This window comes from Garra rufa, chromosome 16 (genome assembly GCF_049309525.1).
Source record: "Garra rufa chromosome 16, GarRuf1.0, whole genome shotgun sequence".
In the NCBI taxonomy this organism is placed as follows: Eukaryota; Metazoa; Chordata; class Actinopteri; order Cypriniformes; family Cyprinidae; genus Garra; species Garra rufa.
This window is the reverse complement of record NC_133376.1, coordinates 26,117,506-26,140,680: the sequence shown is the minus strand read 5'-3', so window position 1 is coordinate 26,140,680 and position 23,175 is coordinate 26,117,506. Positions and strand designations below refer to the sequence as shown.

Sequence of the window (23,175 nt, the reverse complement as noted above, 5' to 3'; positions counted from 1 at the left end):
TTTCAAATAGTTGTATCTCAGCCAAATATTGTCCTGTCCTACATCAGCAAGCTTATTTATTCAGCTTTCAGATGATATATAAATCTCAATTTTTAAAAAAATTGACCCTGGTTTTGTGGTCCTGGGTCACGTATACTTATTTCTAATGATTAAGGTGGTTCTTGTATGGTCTCAGTTCCTTTTTGCATGAAATAATCAAGCAAAACTTTTCACTGTTTGTTCTAATAAGCGACACGATTTAGCCTTCAAACGAGTCACAATTGCTAAGCTACTCTGAGGATTAATAGATGTTTCAGGAGAAATAACAATAGCACTTGCTCAGTATCTTCTGAAGAGTAACCTAGTAACAGTCCAGCACTGTCGAAGCTCCAGAGATATTTTCTAACAGCTGATGCTAGTTGTCACCTGGTGGCAAGAAAACTTAAAGTTGAAGGTCAGTCGTGGGCTTTCAGAGAAGTTAGGTAGAGTAAATCCACCTGAGGATCCCAAAATCTTTTTTGAAGTGTTATTCCTGTTTACATAAAACAGAGTTGGCTACATGATATTGTTTAAATTTAACTTGGTATGTGTTAAAGATCTTGTATTATGCACCATGTGTTGACAAAGAAGTCTAATCTTCTCAAATTGAATATCTGTTTATTTTAGGTTGATAATATAAACATCTGAATCCATCAGTGTGCGTCTGTAGTGAGGATCCTAATGTGCATCTACTATTGATGATCCTCTAGTGGACATCGGTCTCGTGGCTCTATTGAAATAGTTCGAGACCGAGCAGGGTTTTTATTAATTCCGCTGCAATGTTTGTCTCAACTCTTTTTTTTTGTGCCGGCCCACGTGTGCAAATTTAAAAGCTAGAGAATACAAACACGCCTGTGCTAGTCGGCGACCCTCGCGTGTCGGGTCCGAGAGCAACGGTTTAATTGAGACAGAGGGTGTATTTTCACTTTGTTACTCGGGTAGGGTTTGCAGTTTAGCGCACCGTTGCGATCCCCTTTCCCCTTGAGCGGCTGGATTCTCGCGGTGCATGCTGGGACCTGCAGTCCTCGCTCCTCCCTTCTCCGGGCGAACGCGGTCAGGGCGTGGATGTCGGCGCACTACAACTCCCACACGAGCTCGACTCCTTCTGCCCCTCTCTCTCTCCCACCAGACCAGAGACAGAGAGATACGGTACGAACCCCCCCGGACTTTCAGAACCGAAAATCGTCGAGATTAGTGAACTGCAAGCGACAAGAACGGAAGAGCGGATTAAAGCCGTTATCTTGATGCGCGAACATCTTCCAAATGTCGGTCAAACGGGTTGGTGCACGTTTGTACAATCTGACATCGTTATTTGGCTCGCTAATTGCCTTTTGGAATTATTCGGGGCTGCACGGACGAAGGAATCGGTTCTGGGGCTGTGGCATGTCATAACAGTTGGATTGTTGGAGCTGCTCCGCTATGGACACATTTCGTGTCGTACGGTGGCAGAGTAGTTAGAGGGGAGACTTCGCTGCGCAGGGATCTGAAAATCGCTCCTTCAGTTTCGTACACCTTGCTCCGTACGAAATAACGCTCTCCCCGCGTGTCACGCAGCACAAGTGACGATCATAATAAGGAGCGTACGGGAAACTCGGCGACCCTATATTAGTTTCCAAACACTCCTCGAGGGCAGTGTGGAGAGAGAGACAGCCAAAGTACGATGTTTCCTCGCGAACGAGATATCATCCAACCTAAATGTGTGCGTGTGACATTTCTCTGCCCGTGTATTTTGTCTCGACTTCTCATTCAGACGTCATAGCTCGGTTCGCGTTTAGCGAAAAACCAACGGTCACTTCATAGTTTGACAGGATTCGGCCAGTACGAACGCGTCGGTTAGTTTGACCACATCGTGGCCGCACGGACAGTGTAAGAAAACGTCTATTTTGGCTAATCCCCGATCGCGGGACCTACATTTGCTTGTTTTTGTGTGTGAACATCGCCGATATTTATCACTGGCTCCCATTTCGGCACGCGAGGCGTTTCGTGTCACCTGAGAGTCTCTTGTATTGTGTGATACGGTTTTTTTAGTAGCTCCAGCTCGAACGAGCGAGTGGGTTGGTCAGAGAAACAAACATTTTGCTCTCTTCTAGGACGATGCTCTGTCCTAATATTAAGCTCGCTGTGGATACGTGACATTGGCTGGTCATCGACTGCTTTTCTGCATCATCCTTTGTGCATAAATGAGCTCCGGGCTGCGGACTGACCGGGAGACCGTGAGTGTGTGCCGAGCTCCGGTCTAGGGAGAGGAGAGACGATGCTTATTTCCTCGTCTCCGTCTATCATTGCGCTGGTAACCCCATTCAAAAGAACGAGGGCTGAAGAAAAACACGGGCTCCCACTCCCACTGAATCCTGCGTTTTCAATAATTGAGATGCCTCGAGATGAAAAACGTCTGCACGAAAATGATCGGGTCTATCTTTAGCTGCAGATATAATCACGCGTATAACACATCATAAACTTTCCAATCAGCAGACTTTCGCTAAAGGCCTATACGGCTCGGTTATGCTAGACAGGTACTTTAAGTGTACCCACATCAGTTGCATCTCATTTGAAGTCAGAAAGATAAGCAGTTCGTATTTTAAGACAGCTGTCACCTGTATCGTCAACGTGGAGCTGCTGCGCTCACCTGAATTCTGATGCGAAGTTTGCGGTTTTTATGTTGTTTGTGTTTGAGACTTAGCCGTTTAGATTTGGTTAATTGCGATGGTTATGCATGCACTTTGATTTTCTGAAGTAATATTTGTGACCCTGGACCACAAAACCAGTCATAAGTGTCAAATTCTACATCATATGAAAGCTGAATAAATATGCTTCAATCGCCTTTATAGTTGTCCAAATTAAGTACTTAGCAATGCATATTACTAATTAAAATTAAGTTTTGATATGTTTACAGTAGGAAATTTACAAAATATCTTCATTGAACATGATCTTTACTTAATATCCTAATAGTTTTTGGCATAAGGAAAAATTATTATTATTTTGACCCATGCAATGTATTTTTGGCTATTGCTACAAATATATCTGTGTGATTTTGTGGTCCAGGGCACATTTGGTCTTAATAATGTCATTAATTTTAAATTAAGAACATAACCTCGAGAGACATCAGGGTGATTTTGTCTCGGGTGCAAGAATGTGCAACTTCAGATCTTTTGGTTTGATTTTGTATTCAGGCTTCCACCAACATGAAAATCCAAAAATACCAAGATTTTTAATTGATTTTCCTAACTTTATGGCACAGTCATTAAAATGAGTAAAACTCATTGACATTTTCTATAGTGAGTTTAAGTTTTTCTGTTTTATGCTGTGCTCTAAAATATTACATTGCCTATATGTGACCCTGGACCACAAAACCAGTAGTAAGGGTCAGTTTTTTGAAATTGAGATTTATACATAATCTGAAAATTGAATAAATAGGATAGGACAGTATTTGGCTGAGATACAACAATTTGAAAATCAGGAATGTGAGGGAAAAAAAAATGTGTGCAAAAAAAAAAATCCTTAAAAAATTGCCTTAAAAGTTGTCCAAATTAAGTTCTTAGCAATGCTTATCACTAATCAAAAATAAAGTTTTGATATATTTACAGTAGGAAATTTACAAACTATCTTGATCTTTACTTAATATCCTAATGATTTTTGGCATAAAAAAAAATCAATAATTTTGACCTATACTATATTAGTATATTGTATACTATATTGCAAATATGCAAATAGCTACTTATGACTGGTTTTGTGGTCCAGGGTCACATACATGTAGTAAAACCAGAATTTATGGTTATATTGTACAAAAATAATTAAGATCATTTAAATCTTTGAAAAGCAATTATCTGACATATAATGGAAATCTACCACCACCACAGTCTTTAAAAACCTTATTCGCTAATAATGCATGACTGGAAAGGTCATGGAAATTAATTTGTCAAAAAGTGTGGAAACCCTGTATATTGATTTAATCTGTTGCTCTCTGATAGGAGTTTTGCAAGACCTGACACACGGCGCTATTGGTATTAGATTAAATCACAGCTTGACCACCTCATTATAAGCAAACATTTTAGTAATGCACACTCTGTGACTGTGGACATGAGATGCTTTGCCTCTATCTAATGTCTGTAAAGACTAAAGCGCTTGTGTTAGACACAGCATCACATTAATGGTTGCGCTGTTTTCTTCTGCGCTGTTGATATGTCTTGATCTACTGTAGTTTGTCCCATGGAGGTAATGAGGCAGTAAAACCAGCATCAACTTTTGCATGGCCTTACATCCTTTATCCTCAACCCTTGGCATTTGCGGCCTTTAACGCGATCGACTATTCCCCTTCATTGCGCTGTGTAAGGTTTTGGGAGGTGATCAGTATTGGGTGCTCTGCTTCTTTAAAAAGGGGGGGGATTCGAGTATGCAGACTTTGACCAGCCCGTCGTCACATGCAATGTGGGTTAAGAGGATGTTGTCGCAGTGAAAACTGTCCCTTCAGCTGTGGAAGCTGAGGTTTTTGCTCGTCTGAGTTTTCAGTGTTTAGGCGCTGCCTTGGATACTCGAAATTGACTTACTCACAAACTCAAAGAGAGTCACGGATCAAACTCAGTGTTTTCACAATTTAGTCTCTCCTGCAGGAGAAGATGACAGCATGCATTTGCAAACGTGTAATTAAGAATGTAAATCGCTGGAATATGTAGCAGGAGATCATTGTATTCTTTTAAAATCTGTTATTTAAATCTGAACACTGTAAGTGTAATATCTATTCCTACTCAAGCTGTGGTCTGAAGGAAATTGTGACATCTTGACTAAGGAAACCTCTGTTACTCACAGGAAGTTTCCAGCCTGTCTCATATCACTGACTGTAGCGAGAGAAGTGATGTTGTGGCCTCATGGTTAGAGTGTCAATTTTGTCAGATTACAGGGAAAGAGAGATAAAACATGCAGACGTTCTCATCGATCATAATTAAAACTCATCCATGTCTGTCTTTTGCTAAAATTCTAGAAGTTTTGACATTTTGTGTCAAGTCAGATTCTTTTTTTGGCATATGGAAAGAATTTTTGAAAACCCTTATTGGTGACTAGAAATATTTCATATCACTCAGAATGATTTGGAAGTTCTTGAAGTAATGTGCATGGTACATGTAGTTCTGCACTACTAATAGGGATTATCAGTTGTAGGAATGTCAGGTGAATGTATTACCAACTGAACCATTTTTAATGAATGCGCTAACAAGATCACCTCTTAGTTCAAATGCCTCTTAGTGATGTGTAATATAGATGGCAATCTATATTTTACATTTGATTCAGTTAATCAGGTCTGAGTTGACCTTGGCAGAACTACACATTTATCTTCTGGAATCAATTATAAGTATCTTAAATAAAAAATAATTAAGTGAAAATGAGTGAAAAAGCAACATCGTGGCTTTGTTAATACCACAATTATTAGAACACGAGTATTTCCACCAGCTAAAGAATTGTTTGAAGTCAGTCATTTCTACCTTTTGCTGTAGTGTGTCAGTAGACATTCATTTTGCCATTAATTGTAATAATCTAGTCATATTTTTGTTTGCACAAGGAGTCTGACAACAACCAGTGCTGATCTCATCATCATCCAGTCTGTCTGGAATGACAGAACAAAATTACAAACTGAGACAGGCTGAATCCAGAAGAACTGTTGCAACGACTCCAAGATGCTTCAACAAACATACCTGCAAAAAAGGTAGGCCTCTCAAAGCATCTTGGAGACGTTGCCACAGTTCTTTTGGATTTAACTGCAAACCTACCTGAAAAACTATGTGCAGGACAAAAGCTGCTTTAAACGCAAAGGGTAGTCAGACTAAATGTTGATTTAATTTAGATAATAGAAGTTTTCTATTTATGACATTATTTTTGACAGCATCCTCATTTTACAGAATAGAAGAAAAAAGTGCCTAAAACCTTTAACAGTACTATTGCTTTGCAGGTAGGTTTCTTAATACATCTTATGGATTTAGTCTGTTTCAGTTTGTTTTGTTTCTTCATGTCATTCCAGACAGACTAGATGATGATGAGATCAGATCTCTGTGTGGAGCACTGGCTGTTGTCAGACTCCTTGTGCAAACAAATATCTCACTGGATTATTACAATTAATGGCAAAATGAATATTTGGAAATGTAAACTGATATTTCCTACTGACACACTACAGCAAAAAATTTACATAACTGACTTAAAACCATTTTTTTAGCCAGTGAAAACACTAATTTTGGCCACCACTGTTGTTCTGTTTAATGAAATTGTAGGGCTTTAATGTTCCAAGTTATGATGTTTTGTTTTAAATAATTCTATATGTTCAATTAGTGCAATTTCTCAGCTGCAAATGATCTATTTCTACTACAGAACTGTACACTACCCAGAAGAGAGTCCCATAAAAAGTCACACTGAGTAATGTGTTGAGAAAACGCCTATGCAGGTAACATACATTTCATTGTTATAGTCCCCCCTCTGACTCTTTCATGATCTTTTTCAAAACCTAACTCCTTGTTTTTCTGATCAGGTGGATCCCTCACCAATGAATGTAGGGGATGGAGGGACGGTAAGCAGAGAGAGCAGTGCCCCTACCCAGGTGTCTGAGAGCATGGTGGGGAATCCACAGCAGACACTGCCTCTTGAACTTAGAGGTGACATACCTCAAAGTCAGCAGAACAAGCTGAGGGTGACCACAGACTGCAAAACGCCCGACGTCTGCTCAGAAGCCAGCAATTCAAATCATTGTCCCCCAGTTCCCCCCTCCCAGCCTCACAGCAATGTGTTCAGCACTGATCCCTTGAGCACACCGTTGCCTGATCGGACTGAGGTTTCCAAAAGCAAGATTGACGGTGCTGGCATCTACTCCACTCACCAGTGGCCTTGTGGTAAAAAGGTCACTGCAGAGGACCCTGTGAACTCTGTTCACTCTAGTATAAACCTAAACAAGAAGACTAACGCACCAGCACCAGCCCAACCTGTGATAAGCGTTCCTTTGGGGTTCCAGTGCTCCACGCTGTTTAAACCCGGCCAGCCTGTGGCTTTCCTCCCCCCCTCCAATTTTTCGTCTCCCCTCTGTAAGATCACATTGCCACCAGGGTTAGGTCAGATTGCAGCATTGAGAGAAGCCACTGCTAGCCAGTTTCAAAAGGACTGCACAGCGCAAATCTCTTGTTCGAGTGCGACACCTATGCTCAAAACATACCCGTATCACTTTTCTGTGGGGAGAGGACCTGCTGCTGAGAAGAAGCCTCAGTCTTCAGGATCCAAAGTCAGGTGTGACTCTTTGTCAAAGGGCTTTCAAGGTGGAGCTGAGCATAAAGCCACGATGTCTTCTGTAGCAGCCCCAGCTCTGGCCCTTCCAGTACAGCAAGCCACGCAGGGCTCAGCTCCACCAACCCGTTACACCATCTCTCCCACTGCTGCCATCTGCTGCAGCCCGGCTCTGGCGAATATCACCACTCAAAGTCGGCTGCTCAGCCTTGTAGAAAAAGGTTCAACGTACAGAGGTCCTGAGAAAACCTCGTTGGCGTATCTGAAACCAAAAACTCTGTCCACTCCAGAGGAGCACAGTGTTTCCTGCCCTGTTGAGTCAAGGGACGTGCCCCTTGACCTGTCTGCAAAGTCCAAGAGACAAAAAAGCATTAAAGACGCTCAGAATAGCCCATTGGTGGCCACGGAACATCACCCTTCTGAATCTCATCCGAAAAATGTTGCTGGTTCAAAAAAGGTTCATTCTGCTTCCTTTGGATCGTCCAGTACGTATGACACCCAAAGAAATGGTGCAACTCAGAAATCATCTTCAAAACTAACTAATCACCATGCTTTGGAACCTAATGCATCCTGGGCCAAAGGCTCATCTCCTGGCTCCTTAAATAATCTCCCTGGTACATATGTAGGAGTGGCAAGCCCCATTCTAGCATCTACTTTACGTAGCAAAGATGGAAAAAGTGCTGCTTTTGTTGAAGACCTTCAGACATTTGCCAAACAGGAAACCATCTCCATCATTGACCAAGGAGAGCAGCCGGTGTGTAGAGACAGGAAAGCGCCATTTGCTATTAAAGGTGCCCAGCATAATAAAGGTGGAAAGCTCTCGACAGGTACTCAACAAGGTTTTTTATCCACCCAATTATGTGCTACAGCAAATTCACAGCCCCACCAGAAATCTGTTGGTGTAAAGGGAGGGACCCTGTTTACACCTCCAGTTAAATCCTTGTGGCAACCACCTTGTGTTCTTTCCCAAGGAACATCCCTGCAGAAGAGACCAAGTCTGACTCAAGCCCCAAAGACAAAGAGCTCCCTCAGTTGTGAGAGAGCCCTGTTCCACAACTCCCACTTAAGCCCGACTAAAGTAGAGGATGAAAAGTGGGAGAAGGCCAAATCTCCCCTGTCTAACCTGGAGTCGATAGTGAAGCAAAAAACTCTTGAGACCACTGCGCTTACAGGTGAGAACTACTGTAATCTATCTTCTGTTGGCTCCAAGAGGCCTGAGGTAGCAAGCTTGCCGAACAGGTGTCAGGAGTCCACATTGCAGCAGACCCTTACCGCCAGTTCTCCTCCATTCAGGGCTATAGAAGGACAGGTCATCAAATCAGACAGAACCTCTCCACAAACGGACACCATAGCAGCACTAAGCAGACCGGAGATCACAACCGTTCCTGTGCCCAAGGATAAGGCACGAGACAAGCAGGCAAAACAGACAGAAAGTCAAGCATCTGATGGTAGACAAAAAATGAAATCTAGTACCCCTAGTAAAAGAAGCGCTCACAGTGTTAAAGGAGAATGGAAGGAAAGGAAATTGTCTCAACAGTTAGAGGATGAGACCGCAAAAGAGGAGAAGGCATCAGAGAGGAAGCTTTCTTCTCATGTTAAGGTAGAAGGGATAGCCTTATCCCTTCTACAGAGCCAGACAATAGAAGCAGAAGGAGAGGCAAAAATGAATGGAGCCAAAGAGGAGATACCTTCCAAAGGAAAAGTATCCACCACCAAACAGAAGAACCTGAAAAAGCCTGCCAAGGAGAAGACACCTTCTGAAGTGCAAAAAAAGACTGCAACTAAGAAGCAAAAAGATAAAGACAGTCTGTCAGTCAAGCAGAGCTCCTCCCATAAAAAGGTAAGCCTTTTTAAATCTAGACATTGGTGGTTCATTTTTATTATAATCTTTGTAATAGAACGGCATCAATAGCATAAGCCATGACTGATTACATTAACATTTTCTTTAATTCAGTCTACGGGTGGGAGTATGACCAAAATCTGATATCACAGCATGAGTGATTTTTATGTCGCAAGGAAATATATATGACAGTATAATAATTCTGCTGGAAATTACACAAAGAAAAAAAAGGTTTCAACCATGTGATAATGTTTGCATAGTCTCCCGTAGCCAGACCTTTAGACTGATGGCTGAAGGTCTGGAATTCATGGCAGCTTTCATTGGCCAAGGCCCGCCCATAAGCCCGTCTGATCGACATGTCAAACAACCAATCACAGTTCGTTTAGTTCAACGTCACGTTTCTGTGCGTGGAAATGCCCCCACAACAACAGACTGGCATGCAACAAGTCAGTCATTGAAATAACCAGCATTGAAAGATAACGAAGAAGAGGGAGAACAAGCAGTAAGTTAGTAATTTGTTCGCGGACGTCGCATATGTGACCCTGGACCACAAAACCAGTCATAAGGTTAAATTTGACAAAACTGAGATTTATACATCATATGAAAGCTCAATAAATAAGCAGAAATCTGAGGATGCAAAAAAATCTAAAAGACTGAGAAAATCACCTTTAAAGTTGTCCAAATTAGGTTCTTAACAATGCATATTACAAATCAAAAATTACATTTTGATATGTTTACAGTAGGAATTTTACAAAAAATCTTCATGGAACATGAACTTTACTTAATTTCTTAATGATTTTTGGCATAAAAGAAAAATCTAATATTTTGACCCATGCAATGTATTTTTGGCTATTGCTACAAATATACCCCAGCGACTTAAGACTGGTTTTGTGGTCCAGGGTCACATATGTGTATAACAACAATGGCGTCTGCATAAGCACATTTTAGCAAAACGCAGAGTAAATCAGTCTGCGCTCTGTTTCCCGGCGGACCGAAAATAAACGCGACACTCGCGTCTCCCGGGAAATCCGGTCAAATTCAACTAATCAAATGACGACTTCGACATTCCTGAAGTGTTTCCAGTTAAGCGTACCATATGCATCAGACGTTTTGCCAACGTTCCCTGGGCGTGACGTCTGAGGCTGAGACTAATGTTTGCACAATCCAGTCAGTTGAATACTTGAAAAACAAAAGGTAAATTATTTAATTTGATTATTTTTTCTTTTATTTGGTACTTGATGGAAAAAGTGCAAACGGTATAGACCAATTCGGTGTTGGCAAACGTCAGAAAAATAAAGTTTTTATTTCATGGGCGGAGCCTATCTGGTGGCAGAAATTGACAGTTTTTAAGTATCAGTCTATGGAAGCCACGGAATAAAAGAATAAAAAAAAGGTAAATTCTAACTTTATTCATGCAATTCCGAGATTATATCTCAGAATTCTAATAAGAATTCTCAGCTCAGAATCATGAGTTTGTATCCTGCGTTTCTGACTTTGTTTCACAGAATTGACAAATATATATAAAGTCTGAGCTAGGAAATATAAACTTGCATTTGTGAGAAAAAAAGTCAGAATTGTGAGTTAAATTGGTAAATGATATGTAAAATGTTATAGGTTTAATTAGTATGTCATGCTGTAACTGTAGGGTTAATGCAATATGTCCCCTATGAACTGCATATGTGAATATTATGTAGACCTATTGTTTAAATCAAATTTTAAAAGTAGAGTGAACATAGCAGGTTTCATCTATAGTCTGTCCATTCAAACATCTGTGTTTAGTTTCAAATAGCGGCTTGATGACAGTATTCTATAAAAATGACTTGCATTGTGATTCTGACATCCAAACACACATGAATACATTTTTTTCTCTTATTCCATGGATTTTACCCCTTTCCCTTTACTCGTTACCAGTGTTTTTCTGCCACCACAAAGTGACGTAACTGACGTCGACTCCAAATTGGTCTATAAGTAAGAAATGGATTTACATTAAATAACATTTTAGTTCAGTTTCATTGAGTTCGGAATTGTTTGAGCCATATTCACACATTTGGTATATGTCATCATGATGCTCAGCCTTAACTGTGAAGCAGAGATGTCCAAAACAAGGCCTGCTGGTAAAATTTGACCCTTGATGAACTTTGATTTGGCCTGCCATGTCATATCACAAAAGAGGGGATAAATATACAGTCAAACCAAAATTTATTCAGAGACCTTAAACATTTCTCACATTATCACAGTTTATTTGCTGTAGTTTAGAAAATGGTAATAATATCTGAAATATGACAAGAGCTCAGTTAAACTGTGTCTTGATAATGTCAGATAACTTTGATAGAAAGGTATGTAATGGATTACAAGCAACCAAAAAACCAGACAACTGTTAATATGACAATATTTACACAACTATCAATACTTCGTTGACCACTTACCAATCAATGCTCAATTTTGTTCAGTCTGTGGTGTAAAAAGGTTGCATTAGCAATTAACGAAAAAATACTTTAGGAAAAAAGGTTTGGGAAAAGTGTATGAATAATTTTTGGTCCCGAATTTATATCAGTTTTACTGGTAGTTCACTGTATGAAGAATTTTTGCTTTAACGTAGTATTCAAAATAAGTTAGCCTGTATTGATAGAAACTTATACCACAGTCAGTCATTTAGATTTGTCAGTCAGTTTGCTCTTAGAGTGGACAAAGCATTACTAAAGGATTTTAAAGCAGAAATGGGAAGTATGTAGCTTGGTTAATTACAAAAGTTTATATTATTCTGTTTTTATTCTGAGCTGACTAAATCATTTTAGTGCTTGCGGAGTTGTTCTGGTTATGATTTTCCAGTGTAATTCCTATTGGTGTTTTTGTTTTATCCATGTTAACTGGTATATGGTCATAACTGCAAATGTAGCAAATTTATTCAGAATGGTCTTGTGGTTATACTTCGTTTAAAACGGTGTGTTTTGACCTACACCGTTCAGATACATAACAGATTTGTTTTTAAATTCTGGAGGGAAATTAAAATAGTTCACATGCGATTATTGTGGAAGTAGCCTAGTGACGTGCGTTCTGCTGTGCAAATGAGCTGCGTGAGTCTAAGCCCTGTGAAAGCGCTTGGTGAGAGATGATGGCATTACCACTATGAGCTAGTGATGGGTTTAGTAGACAATTAGATTTTCCTGTGAAATTTTTGCTTTGAATAGCCATTAATCAAAATGACAATATGCATGTTATTGCAAGACAAAATGCTCTGTTTTAATTTTATTTAACACATTATGTTGTACTTCATCAGAAGAAAGATGCATTGCCTGGAGTGGGAAAAAGTGTCCTGAAAGATGCAACAAGCCCAGCCCCTAAAGTAGGGGGAAAGACTCGCAAAGGGAAAAACTGTTCAGCTAATGTGGAGCACTCCGACTCAAACAAAATAGGTACTCACCCAGCCTATAATTAAAGGGTTCAACCAAAAGTGAAAATTCTGTCATTAATTACTCACCCTCATGTTGTTCCAAACCCGTAAGACCTTTGTTCCTCTTCGGAATACAAATTAAGATATTTTTGATGAAATCCAAGAGCTTACTGACCCACCATAGACAGCAAGGGTCCTACCGCATTTAAGGCCCAGAAAGGTACTAAGCACATTGATAAAGTAGTCCATGTGACATCAGTGCTTTAATCATAATTTTATGAAGCTATGAGAATACTTTATTTAACAATTATTCTCCTTTGCATCACCATAGCGCCATTTTGGAATATGCTTTCCTCGCACAAAAACAATGCATGCTTCTCCCATAAAGCACACATACACTTTGTTTATGTTTATAAGAAAGTGCATATATGCTGCTTGATACTCTCCAAAATGGCACTAGGCTGATGTAGAGGAAAAGAATTGTTGAAATATGTTATTTTGTTTTTTGTCACAAAATATTCTTGTGGCTTCAAAAAATTACGATTGAACCACTGATGTCAAATGGACTATTTTGTAGATGTTTTGGTACCTCTCTGGACCTTGAACGTGGAAGGACCCTTGCTGTCTATGGAGGGTCAGAGAGCTCTTAGATTCCATCAAAAATATCTTAATTTGTGTTCCGAAGACGAACAAAGGTCTTACGGGTTTGAAACGACATGAGGGTGAGTAATTAATGACAGAATTTTCTTTTTTGGGTGAACTTATCCTTTAAAGGAATAGATTGCTAATTTACTCACTTTCATGTAATTCCATACCTTCCTTCTATATATATATATATATATATATATAAAAAAAAGTATTTTTAAGATTGTCTTTTTCTTGCAATGATGGGTCAAGCCTGGTTGTTAATTTCCAAAAGAGACCGTGAACAACAGTGAACTCTAATTAGTGAATGAATCAGTGTGATTTTTGAATGAATCGTTCAGCTCAATTTGTGATCTAAATTGACAAGAACTAGCTTAGCTCACTAAATCAGTTATCGGCTGCATAACTTTGGAACAAGCATACAATTTTGGTGGGTTAAAGAAGTTGTTCACTTCCAGAACAAAAATTTCAGATAATGCACTTACCCCCTTGTCATCCAAAGAGTTCATGTCTTTCTTTCTTCAGTCAAACACCCTTAATAAAAAAGTTAAAACAGTGATGTGGGACGATTTCGATGTCGAGGGAGAAAATGAGATGGGAATTTTTCGACATACCCTTATTGTCTTGAACCGGAAAAAAACTGAGTTTAGGCAGAGCGAGACGAGGATTTGAGGTTAAAAAAAGTATATCAATTGTAATAAAAAAACAAACAAACGATTGCCTCGCTAGATAAGATCCTTCTTCCTCAGCTGGGATCGTTTACAACCGAATTTGGGGTCATTTGAAGCTGCATTTAAATTGGATTTTGGAAGTTCAAACTCGGGGGCACCATAGAAGTCCACTATATGGAGAAAAATCCTGAAATGTTTTCCCCAAAAACATAATTTTTTTTACAACTGAAGAAAAAAGACATGAACATCTTGGATGTCAAGGGGGTAAGTATGTTATCTTTAAATAAGTGAACTTCTCCTTTAATTTAGTCATTTTGGAGCTTAAAGGAGAAGTTCACTTCCAAATTGAAAATTCCCAGATAATTTACTCACCCCCATGTCATTCAAGATCTTCAATATGGTTTTTGAGGAAAACATTCCAGGATTTTTTTCCAATATAGTGGACTTCAGTGGTGGCCAATGAGTTTAAGGTCCAAACTGCAGTTTTAATGCAGCTTCAAAGGGCTCTGCACGGTCCCAGCCAAGGTATAAGGGTCCTGTCAGCAAAACAATCAGTCATTTTCTAAGAAAAATACAAATTTATATACTTTTTAACCACAAATGCTCATCTTGCACTAGCTCGACCTCACGCATGTTTGACATAGGTGGAAGTACTGACCCAGTGTTTACAAAGCACACATGCAAAGAAAGTCAAATGTTTTTTTTTTGTTGTTGTTTTTAAACCAAGGTACACAGACGAAGAACCTTCTGTGCGTGATTTTTGTGTCATGTGCATCGCAGAGCTATTGCAAGATGTGCATTTGTGGTTAAGAATATATACATTTTAATTGTTTTGAGAAAATGACTAATCACGTGATAAGAATCTTATTCCTCGGCTGCGATCAAGTAGAGCACTTTGAAGCTGCATTATAACTGCAGTTTAGACCTTCAACCTTTTGATCCCCTTTACAATGCACTATATAGAGAAAAATTCTGAAATGTTTTCATCAAAAACTTTAATTTCTTTTCGACTGAAGAAATAAAGGAAGTGAACTTGTCCCTTTACAGCTGTGGTGACTGTAAACTTGTATGGAAAAGACCTGCGTAAATGATTCGACCACTTTATACCAAAAAAAAATGTTTAGAAGCAACAAAAGAGTAAATACGGACTGATTTGACATTATTTTTGTGTGAATTAATCTTTGAAAAAGGTGTTTTTGCTTTTGTGTCGTATGTAAGACAATGGCATGGTTTCCTGAATATCAGAGTGTTTCTCATGGATATTTCTGGATTCTGTCACCAGTCACAGATCCAGAGAACAGTCCATGCAGAAGTCCTCAGGTTGACAGAGTTTCAAGCTCTCTCAGCAGTCCAGGCTGGCCTAGTAAGGAATCAGACTCCCAGGAGGAGGCCTCTCCGCGGCTGAGACGAGGGCGCAGACGGACTGATGAAGCATTGCTCCGAGACTGGAGCTTCGCTACTCCACCTACTCCTCCCCCTCTCGATCCCCCCTCTACACCGCCCCCTACCCCACCACCCCCTGTACCAGTCCGACGGCCGCGCGGCAGGCCTCGAATCAATCCTCTGCCTGAGGAGGTGGATGCGGACAAGGACAGGCCCACTGAGGGTGGAGACACCTCTTCAATAAAGAAAAGGAAACGCTGCAAGAATCGTAAATATCAGAATGGGGAATACATCACAGAGAAAGATAAGGTGGCAGATGGAGAGGAGGAGAAGCTGGGCGTGGAAGATGGTGAGGCCACTAGTGAGTAAAGATGTCTGAGGCTTGATGAACAATTTGCTGAGAACATCATTCTGTCGTTGCCTTTCCTAGTCTTAATATTTAGGCTGTGGGATACAGTTGAGGCTAGCGTAATTAAAATGAGTGTTGAATGAATTTCCCGTTGGGGGGCAATATCTAGCACAGTTTAAACTTTTACTAAAACCTTTTTAGTTACAACTATTTAAAGAGGATAATGGAAATCTGTGTAGTTTTTACTACCTGACCACTTCAGGGGGAAAAATAGTCCTGTCTGAATAGGTTGAATAGTTTACTTTTGATTGAAAGAAATGTATTTAATATTTAAGTTATATCCATCTATCTATGCTGTTAGGAATGATGTAATAAAAAGGATGGTGTTGAAATGTCAGTCTATGCCATTGCAGATGAAAAGATGGGCGTGTACCCTTGTCTCAGTGCCACGCTGACCGGCGAAGTGCCCAGTCCAGACATCAGCCCTAGGCGGACCCTGTTCACACGTTCGGGTTCGGCACGACCTCAAGAGAGTCCGCCCGTCACACAGCCTAACGACAAACCCTCAGGGAAGAGGAAGTTCAAAAGCAAACACTTATGTGACACTGACGACCAGAAAAAGGTTAGCTGAAGCATTTCAAACTTTTAATCTTTAGAGCACTTAATTGTGATTTCAAGGGATTATTCCCTCACAAAGGTATATATCTTTCTTTTCAATTAGTCTTATACTGCCCCCTAGTGGCATTATGAGTCACTGTAAACCACGTTCATCAACAGCTGTTTATTAGGCGGGTCCATGTAACAGTTGCCTCCTCTCAATGTCACATCTCTCATGCATGACTCTCTCTTTATGTTTGTTTCAGCTCAAGACTAAAAAAGGCAGCTTGGGTAAACGCACGGTGCCCCTCGTGTCAGATGAGGAAGGTCCAGCCGCCAAGAAAACCCCAACTCCTCCATATGCTTCTCCCAAGCAGTCAAACTCACCACCGTCTGGTAAAAAAGGAACAGCTGGGAAATCAGGAATCCCTGAATCTACTCCAAGCCGTCCAGTGCCTCCAGAAGTCCGTCGACTGATTGTCAATAAAAATGCAGGAGAGACGCTGTTACAGAGAGCTGCTAGATTAGGATACCAGGTAAAGCAGTCATAAAACATTTAGTTGTTAGTTGACATTAGTTAATAAAGTTCTGTCAATTTAAATGAATCCAGTGTTATTAAATATTTTTAAAAAACATATGTTAAATTTTGAATCCCTTAACTTAAAATATTACTTGAAGTATCCCCTGAAATTTTAAGTTAACATTTCTCTAATTTAACACTGATTTTCACTCATTTGTGATAAATACACTACCAGTCAAAAGTTTGTTTTTTCTGCTGAGAAAGCAAAAACAGCAAAAAATTTGAAATATTTTTAGCATTTAAAATAACTGTTTTCTGTTTGAATATATATTAAAATGTAATTTATTCCTGTGATCAAAGCTACATTTTCAGCATCATTATGCCAGTCTTCAGTGTCACATGATCCTTTAGAAATCATTCTAATATGTTGATTATTATTATTATCAGTATTTAAAACAGTTATTTAAGAATTATTTTTTTCAAGATTCTTTAATGAATAGAAAGATCCAAAGATCTACATAAAAAGCTTTTGTAACATTATACACCATACCATTTAAAAGCTTGGAGTCAGTATACTTTTTTTATTTTTTATTTTGGGAAAGAAATTATGGAAATGAATACTTTTATTTAGCAAGGATGCTTTAAATCGATCATGTGACTGGAGTAATGATTCTAAAATACGGCTTCGAAATCACAGGAATAAATTATTATTTTAAAATATAACATTTTAAAGTGTATTCAAATAGAAAACAGTTATTTTAAATAATACAAATATGTTGCTGTACTTTGGATCAAATAAATGCAGGCTTGGTGAGCAGAAGAGACTGAAGAGAAGAAAAAACATTAAAAATTTTACTGTTACTTTTGACTGGTAGTGTATTTTTTAATGTTTTGAATTTTTTACATTTTTCTAATCTAAGTAATTATTTGCTTTTCATCAGTTCACAAACATCGCGTAGTTCTTTCACAAACCCTATAGAATTTGATTAACAGCCCTAAATATATATATTTTGATTATTTTAGTAGCCTTGTTTTGCGTTACATCAACATCTGCTGATGCTAGTGTAACTCACCATTTGATCAATTGCTCATTATGCATAAATGTTTATTTTCAGGATGTCGTTTTATATTGCTTGGAAAAGGATGTGCGAGAGGTGAACCGTCGAGACAATGCTGGTTACACAGCACTGCATGAGGCCTGTGCACGTGGCTGGACGCACATTGTACAGGTGCTGCTGAAGCATGGCGCAGATGTTAACTGCAGCGCACAAGATGGAACGCGGTGAGCAGCAGGTTGCATTGAGGATATGATACAGACAGAATCAATGGTTCATTTGTTACTTAAAATATTCATTACAAGTGCACGGCACCAAGTTCTGTTCATCCCCATAGACAGCTTTGGGCTACTGATTTTTTAATTGTGTAATGACATAATGACACAGTTTTATGGTAGGTAGCTAATGGGCCACATTAGATTTGGGAGATGTATTTATAGTATCAGAATCTGTACAAAATAAGATCATGTATGTCCACCCACAGCTACAATGTGTCCAACAAACTTTGTCCAATTATCATATAAAACTGTTCTTCCTCCTACCATTTCCTGTTGGAGTTTTTGCCTTTTTCAGCGTTGCAGCCCATCTGCAGTTACAAGAAGTTTAACTTAAGATGGAGAATTTTCAGTATACTAACTTGTGTTTCCAACTTGCAGCCCAATTCATGATGCAGTAGCAGCTGATAATTTGGCTGCCGTCTGGATGCTGTTAAATCACGGGGCAGATCCCACACTGGCAACCTACTCTGGTCAGACTGCAGTTAAACTAGCTCAGAGTCCCGGGATGAAAACTTTCCTCAAAGGTAAAACGGCTACAATACACTTTGCAGAATCTGCAGAATGTTCATTATTTTATCAAAATAAGAGTGATCATACAAAATGCTTGTTATTTTTTTAGTACTGACCTGAATAAGATTTTTAACATAAAAGACATTTACATATAGTCCACAAGAGAAAATAGTTTATTTATAAAAATCCCCCGGTCAAAAGTTTACATACACTTGATTCTTAATACTGTGTCGTTACCTGAGTAATCCACAGCTGTTTTTTTTTTTTTTTTAGTGATAGTTGTTCATTTTTCCCTTGTTTGTCCTGAACAGTTAAACTCCTTAAGGTCCCACAAATTCATTGGTCTTTCAGCATTTGTGTTTATTTTAACCCTTTTCAACAATGACAAAGCTACAGAAGATACTTACATGTTTCCCAGAAGACAAAATAAGTTAAATTTACTTCAAATTCAAAAAGTTTTCACCCCTGGCTCTAAATGCATTATTTTTTTTCTTCTGAAGTATCAGTGAGCATTCAAACCTTCTGCAATAGTTGCATATGCGTCCCTCAGTTGTCTTCAGTATAAACAGATTGATCTCAGATTCATACAGTCATTGTTGGAAAGGGTTTAAATACACAAAACTGCTGAAAAACCAAAGAGTTTGTGGGACCTGAAGGCTTTCTGAAAAACAGTGGCCAGTTTAACTGTTCAGTACAAATAAGGTACAGATGAACAACTATCAATAAAGAAAAAACACAGCTGTGGATCATTCAGGTAACAACACAGTATTAAGAATCAGGTGTATGTAAACTTTTGAACGGGGTGATTTTTATAAATTCAACTATTATACTCTCTTGTGGACTATATGTAAACATCTTTAATGTGAATATCTTATTCAGGTCAGTACTAAATAAAAAAATAACATGCATTTTGTATGATCCCTCTTATTTTGGTAAAATAATGAACATTTTTTAGATTCTACAAGGTGTATGTCAACTTTTGACCTCAACTGTAAATGTTTGATAAACTTTAATGTTTATGTGCTCACCAAAATCATATTGATGTGTTATTTAGTTAAGAGTCTTTATGTTTGTTTTTCCAGAATATTTCACTGATTTAGAGGGACGAAAAGAGCAAGATCCGAGTCTTCAGTGGGATTTCTACAGTAGCTCTGTATTTGGTACGAAATAGTTTTAGAGGTTTTATAGAATATCATTCAGAAGTTTGGGTTCAGTAAGGTGTCTTTTCTTTTCTTCCTGAAAAAGTATCACAGTTTCCACATGTTAAATATAAAATTTAAAAATTGTATTAAAACTTCACAATATTACTTAAAAACCTAAAAAAAGACCTAAAAAACTAAAATCTGTCAAAAATAGGTCCTCAGACTTCAAACTTTTAAATGTAAATTGGGCTTGAAAAAAAAAACACCGGTGAAAATGCTTATTATTCACATTTGTCAAGAAATATTTTTGTTTTCTTGACAAAAAGCTGTCAGCATAACAATTTGAGTAAAAAGTCAACATGAATGTCGTTCAGTATTTGCTTTAACATCCTCCACAAGTGCAAAACCTGATGGTCATGTTCTCCAGCATGGTTTGAGAAATCTTTTTCTGAGAGATACGTGACCCTGGGCCACAAAACCAGTCACAAGGGTACATTTTTAATGAAACTAAGATTTTTATATCATCTGAAAATCGGAATAAATAAGCTTTCCAATTGATGTATGGTTTGTTAGGATAGGACAATATTTGGCCGAGATACAACTATTTGAAAATATGGAAAATAGGGGTGCAAAAAAATCTAAATATTGAAAAAATCGCCTTTAAAGTTGTACAAATGAAGTTCTTTGCAATGCATATTACTTATCAAAAATTTTATCTTAATAGATTTTTGGTAGGAAATTTACAAAATATCTTCATGGAACATGATCTTAATATCCTAATGTTTTTTGGCCTAAAATAAAATATTGATCCATACAGTGTATTGTTGCCTATTGCTAAAAATATACCCATGCTACTTATGACTGGTTTTGGGGTCCAAGGCCACATTATTTCTTAAGTGGAACCAATGAAAAAATTGTATTCCCAGGTTTTAATTAGATTCTGAATCCAAGATATTAAATATAGTGTCTTTTGAACTGTGGTGTATTTAACTTTTTCAAAATCAACTATCTTCCAAATCGCTAAATGATAGTGGCATAACAAGTAAGACCAATTAATTGTCCAAGCTTCCCGTAATTTAAGCTGAAAGTGATCCAACTATTAGGTAACAAAGCTGCCCACTAGAGGGTAGCAGAAGCACTATAAATACACTGTGGTGAAGTCTTCCAACTAGACGTTGATATTTGCTTTTGTCTTTATTCTAATCTTTTACAGAGACAGAACAGGAACCTTGCTGGGACTTCCTATTGTCTCAGCCTGAGGAAGAAGGCGGGGACAACTTAAGCGACCAGGGGAAAGAGAGAGACACCGATACAGACTGTCTTCTGTTTGAGTTCTCCTCCGAGCCGCTCCTACCCTGCTACCACGTCCAAGTATCACTAACACAGGGGTGAGTGACAGCGGAAACACTTTATATAAAACAGTCACGGCAGCACCTAACTAACCGCTGCTCCATGTTTCCTCTCCTCAGGTTTTGTAACTGGTTCTTGCTGGCAGACGTGCTGAAGCGGCTAAAGATGTCAGCGCGGATTTTCCGGGCTCGGTACCCTCAGTTCGAGGTGGCGAGCATCGCTCAGGCAGAGATGTGGAAGCAGGTCTCCGTCAGTCAAACGTGCATCGCTCCAGACGAGCTCCAGCCGGATGACGAAGACGGGGAGGAGACGGTGGAGCTGGTGCGATGCGTACCAGAGTTACAGGGACTGCTAGGCTCCTCCATACAGCTCCTCCGAGAAGACGAGGACGACAAGTCAGGGCCCAACGTCAGACCCTGCAGTCGATAGCGACTCCTGCTCTACGTCTCCAGACGGTGAGGTGCCGTCCTTGGGTCCTTGCCATTGCATCTGATGGCCTGTTACCAGTACCAGCACTTTGTATGTTCAGAATCAGCCAGAAAGGTCCTATTTCGTCACTGACACTCTTCTCACAGACCCCCAGAGTAAAGAAAGGGGCCCTAGGGAGCGATTTGGCCATGGGACGGACTCCACTGGGAAGCAACTTTCAGGTTCCTTCTGTAGGCTTTTGTTTTTCACTCTTCAATAATTCATTTTTTTTTAAATAAACCTATATGTATAAGTAAATATATATGTATATCTTGACATCAGGGTGAACGCATCTGGTTGTAACTTATCATTAACATGTTTTTATGTTTGTTTGTTATTGACGGTCCTTTAGAAGGAGTGGTAATCCAAGTCTTTTTTTATCTTGGTAAACTAAATGTGGGTAGCTAAGAGGCTTACGTCAAGCTAACAGCGGCAGGAATGCCTTTGGGCCAGATGGTTCCTGTGTAAACCATCGAGCCTCTCTCGGCTCCCAGAAGCCCCCTAACCTACAGCATATGTTCCTCACCCCGGCCCTCCTTACCTCAGCACCACTGCAGCTCTGCCAGAATCATTACACCTTCTCTTTATTTCATTTGTATCGTAGCAGGCACGGGACATGTTCCTGTGACGTCTGACGTCGCTTCGTTTTTGCTTTGGTTGGTTTTATCCACTGGTAGAATTAAGTGGTAAACAAAAAAAAAACAAGCCTGTGGATTTTTTTTTTTAAGGTTTTCTAGAGACATTTTTCTAGATTCCGTTTTGAACTGCTTTCCAGTGGTCGCGGAAGGGGTCGTCTCCTGGTTTTTCCTGGTGTTCCAGATTCCTGCGTGCTTTGTGGCGCGTGGCGTGTTTTATTTACACTGATTGTTGTTTGTGCTTAATTTAATAGTCATTAATATATTTGACCTTTTTTGTGTGTATCAGACAAATGATATATGAAAATTGCTTTGTATGGTTGGTGCTTTATTTGACGATGTACAAATAACGATCCCTTTATCCTGAAGTTGTTTTGTTTTTTCCCACACTGCGAACAGTATTTTAACAGGCTAAAGTACAGTTTTATTGTACTGGTGCTAAGCTAGATTTTGTGTTGACAATCAATGAAGTTTTGTTTGAACTGAAACCAATAAATATTTAAATGAAGAGACAAGAAATGTAAAGATAGAGTTTAGTTTCACTACTTATGGAAATACAGCGAGGCAAGAAGAAAGTCCTTGGTTTTGATTGAAGAAGGCATATTGCTTCGGTGATCTCTGTTCAAAGAGGAGAGCTGTTTATTTGATTCTTTTTTTTAAAGAAATCAACCAGAATAAAGCATGATTGTCAAGTCTTGCTTGTGATCTGCAGTGTGTTTGTAGCTTCGGCTGAGGTAAAATTTCCACACGTACCATAGTAAACCCAATTTAACACCAGCCTTTACATGGCGTGCTGCTTTTATAAGTTTGCAGCAGAAACATGATCAAAGATAGTGTTCAATCAATCTGATTTATTATTAATAAAAATCCCAAGGGATATGCATTTTTTTTTACAGTTGCAAGCAAGTCAAGTTCTATATTAAATCACTGACTGAATTAATGTAGATGTTGTCCTCACTAAGTGTCACCAACAATTAAAAGCTCATTTGTGATCCTGGACCACAAAACCAGTTGTTGCATGGGTATATTTGTAGCTATAGCCAACAACACATTATATGGGTCAAAATGATCAATT

At 39.0% G+C, this 23,175-nt stretch overlaps 1 protein-coding gene across 2 annotated transcripts; it reads left to right on the top strand.

Annotated features, from left to right (window-relative positions):
* The first annotated feature begins 1,167 nt into the window (after positions 1-1,167).
* bcorl1 (BCL6 corepressor-like 1) lies at positions 1,168-22,797 on the top strand. 2 transcript variants are annotated; one of them, XM_073820849.1, is made up of 12 exons: positions 1,168-1,296; positions 6,367-6,439; positions 6,524-9,106; positions 12,384-12,519; positions 15,096-15,545; positions 15,959-16,167; positions 16,409-16,678; positions 17,778-17,944; positions 18,374-18,519; positions 19,588-19,665; positions 20,861-21,035; positions 21,117-22,797. In XM_073820849.1, exons 2-12 carry the CDS (start codon positions 6,434-6,436, stop codon positions 21,424-21,426), a joined length of 4,530 nt encoding a protein of 1,509 aa, XP_073676950.1. In that variant the 5' UTR covers positions 1,168-1,296; positions 6,367-6,433; the 3' UTR covers positions 21,427-22,797. The 2 variants fall into 2 exon arrangements, with proteins under 2 accessions (XP_073676950.1, XP_073676949.1); XM_073820848.1 differs by having other exon boundaries at positions 15,096-15,557.
* The last annotated feature ends 378 nt before the right edge of the window (positions 22,798-23,175 follow it).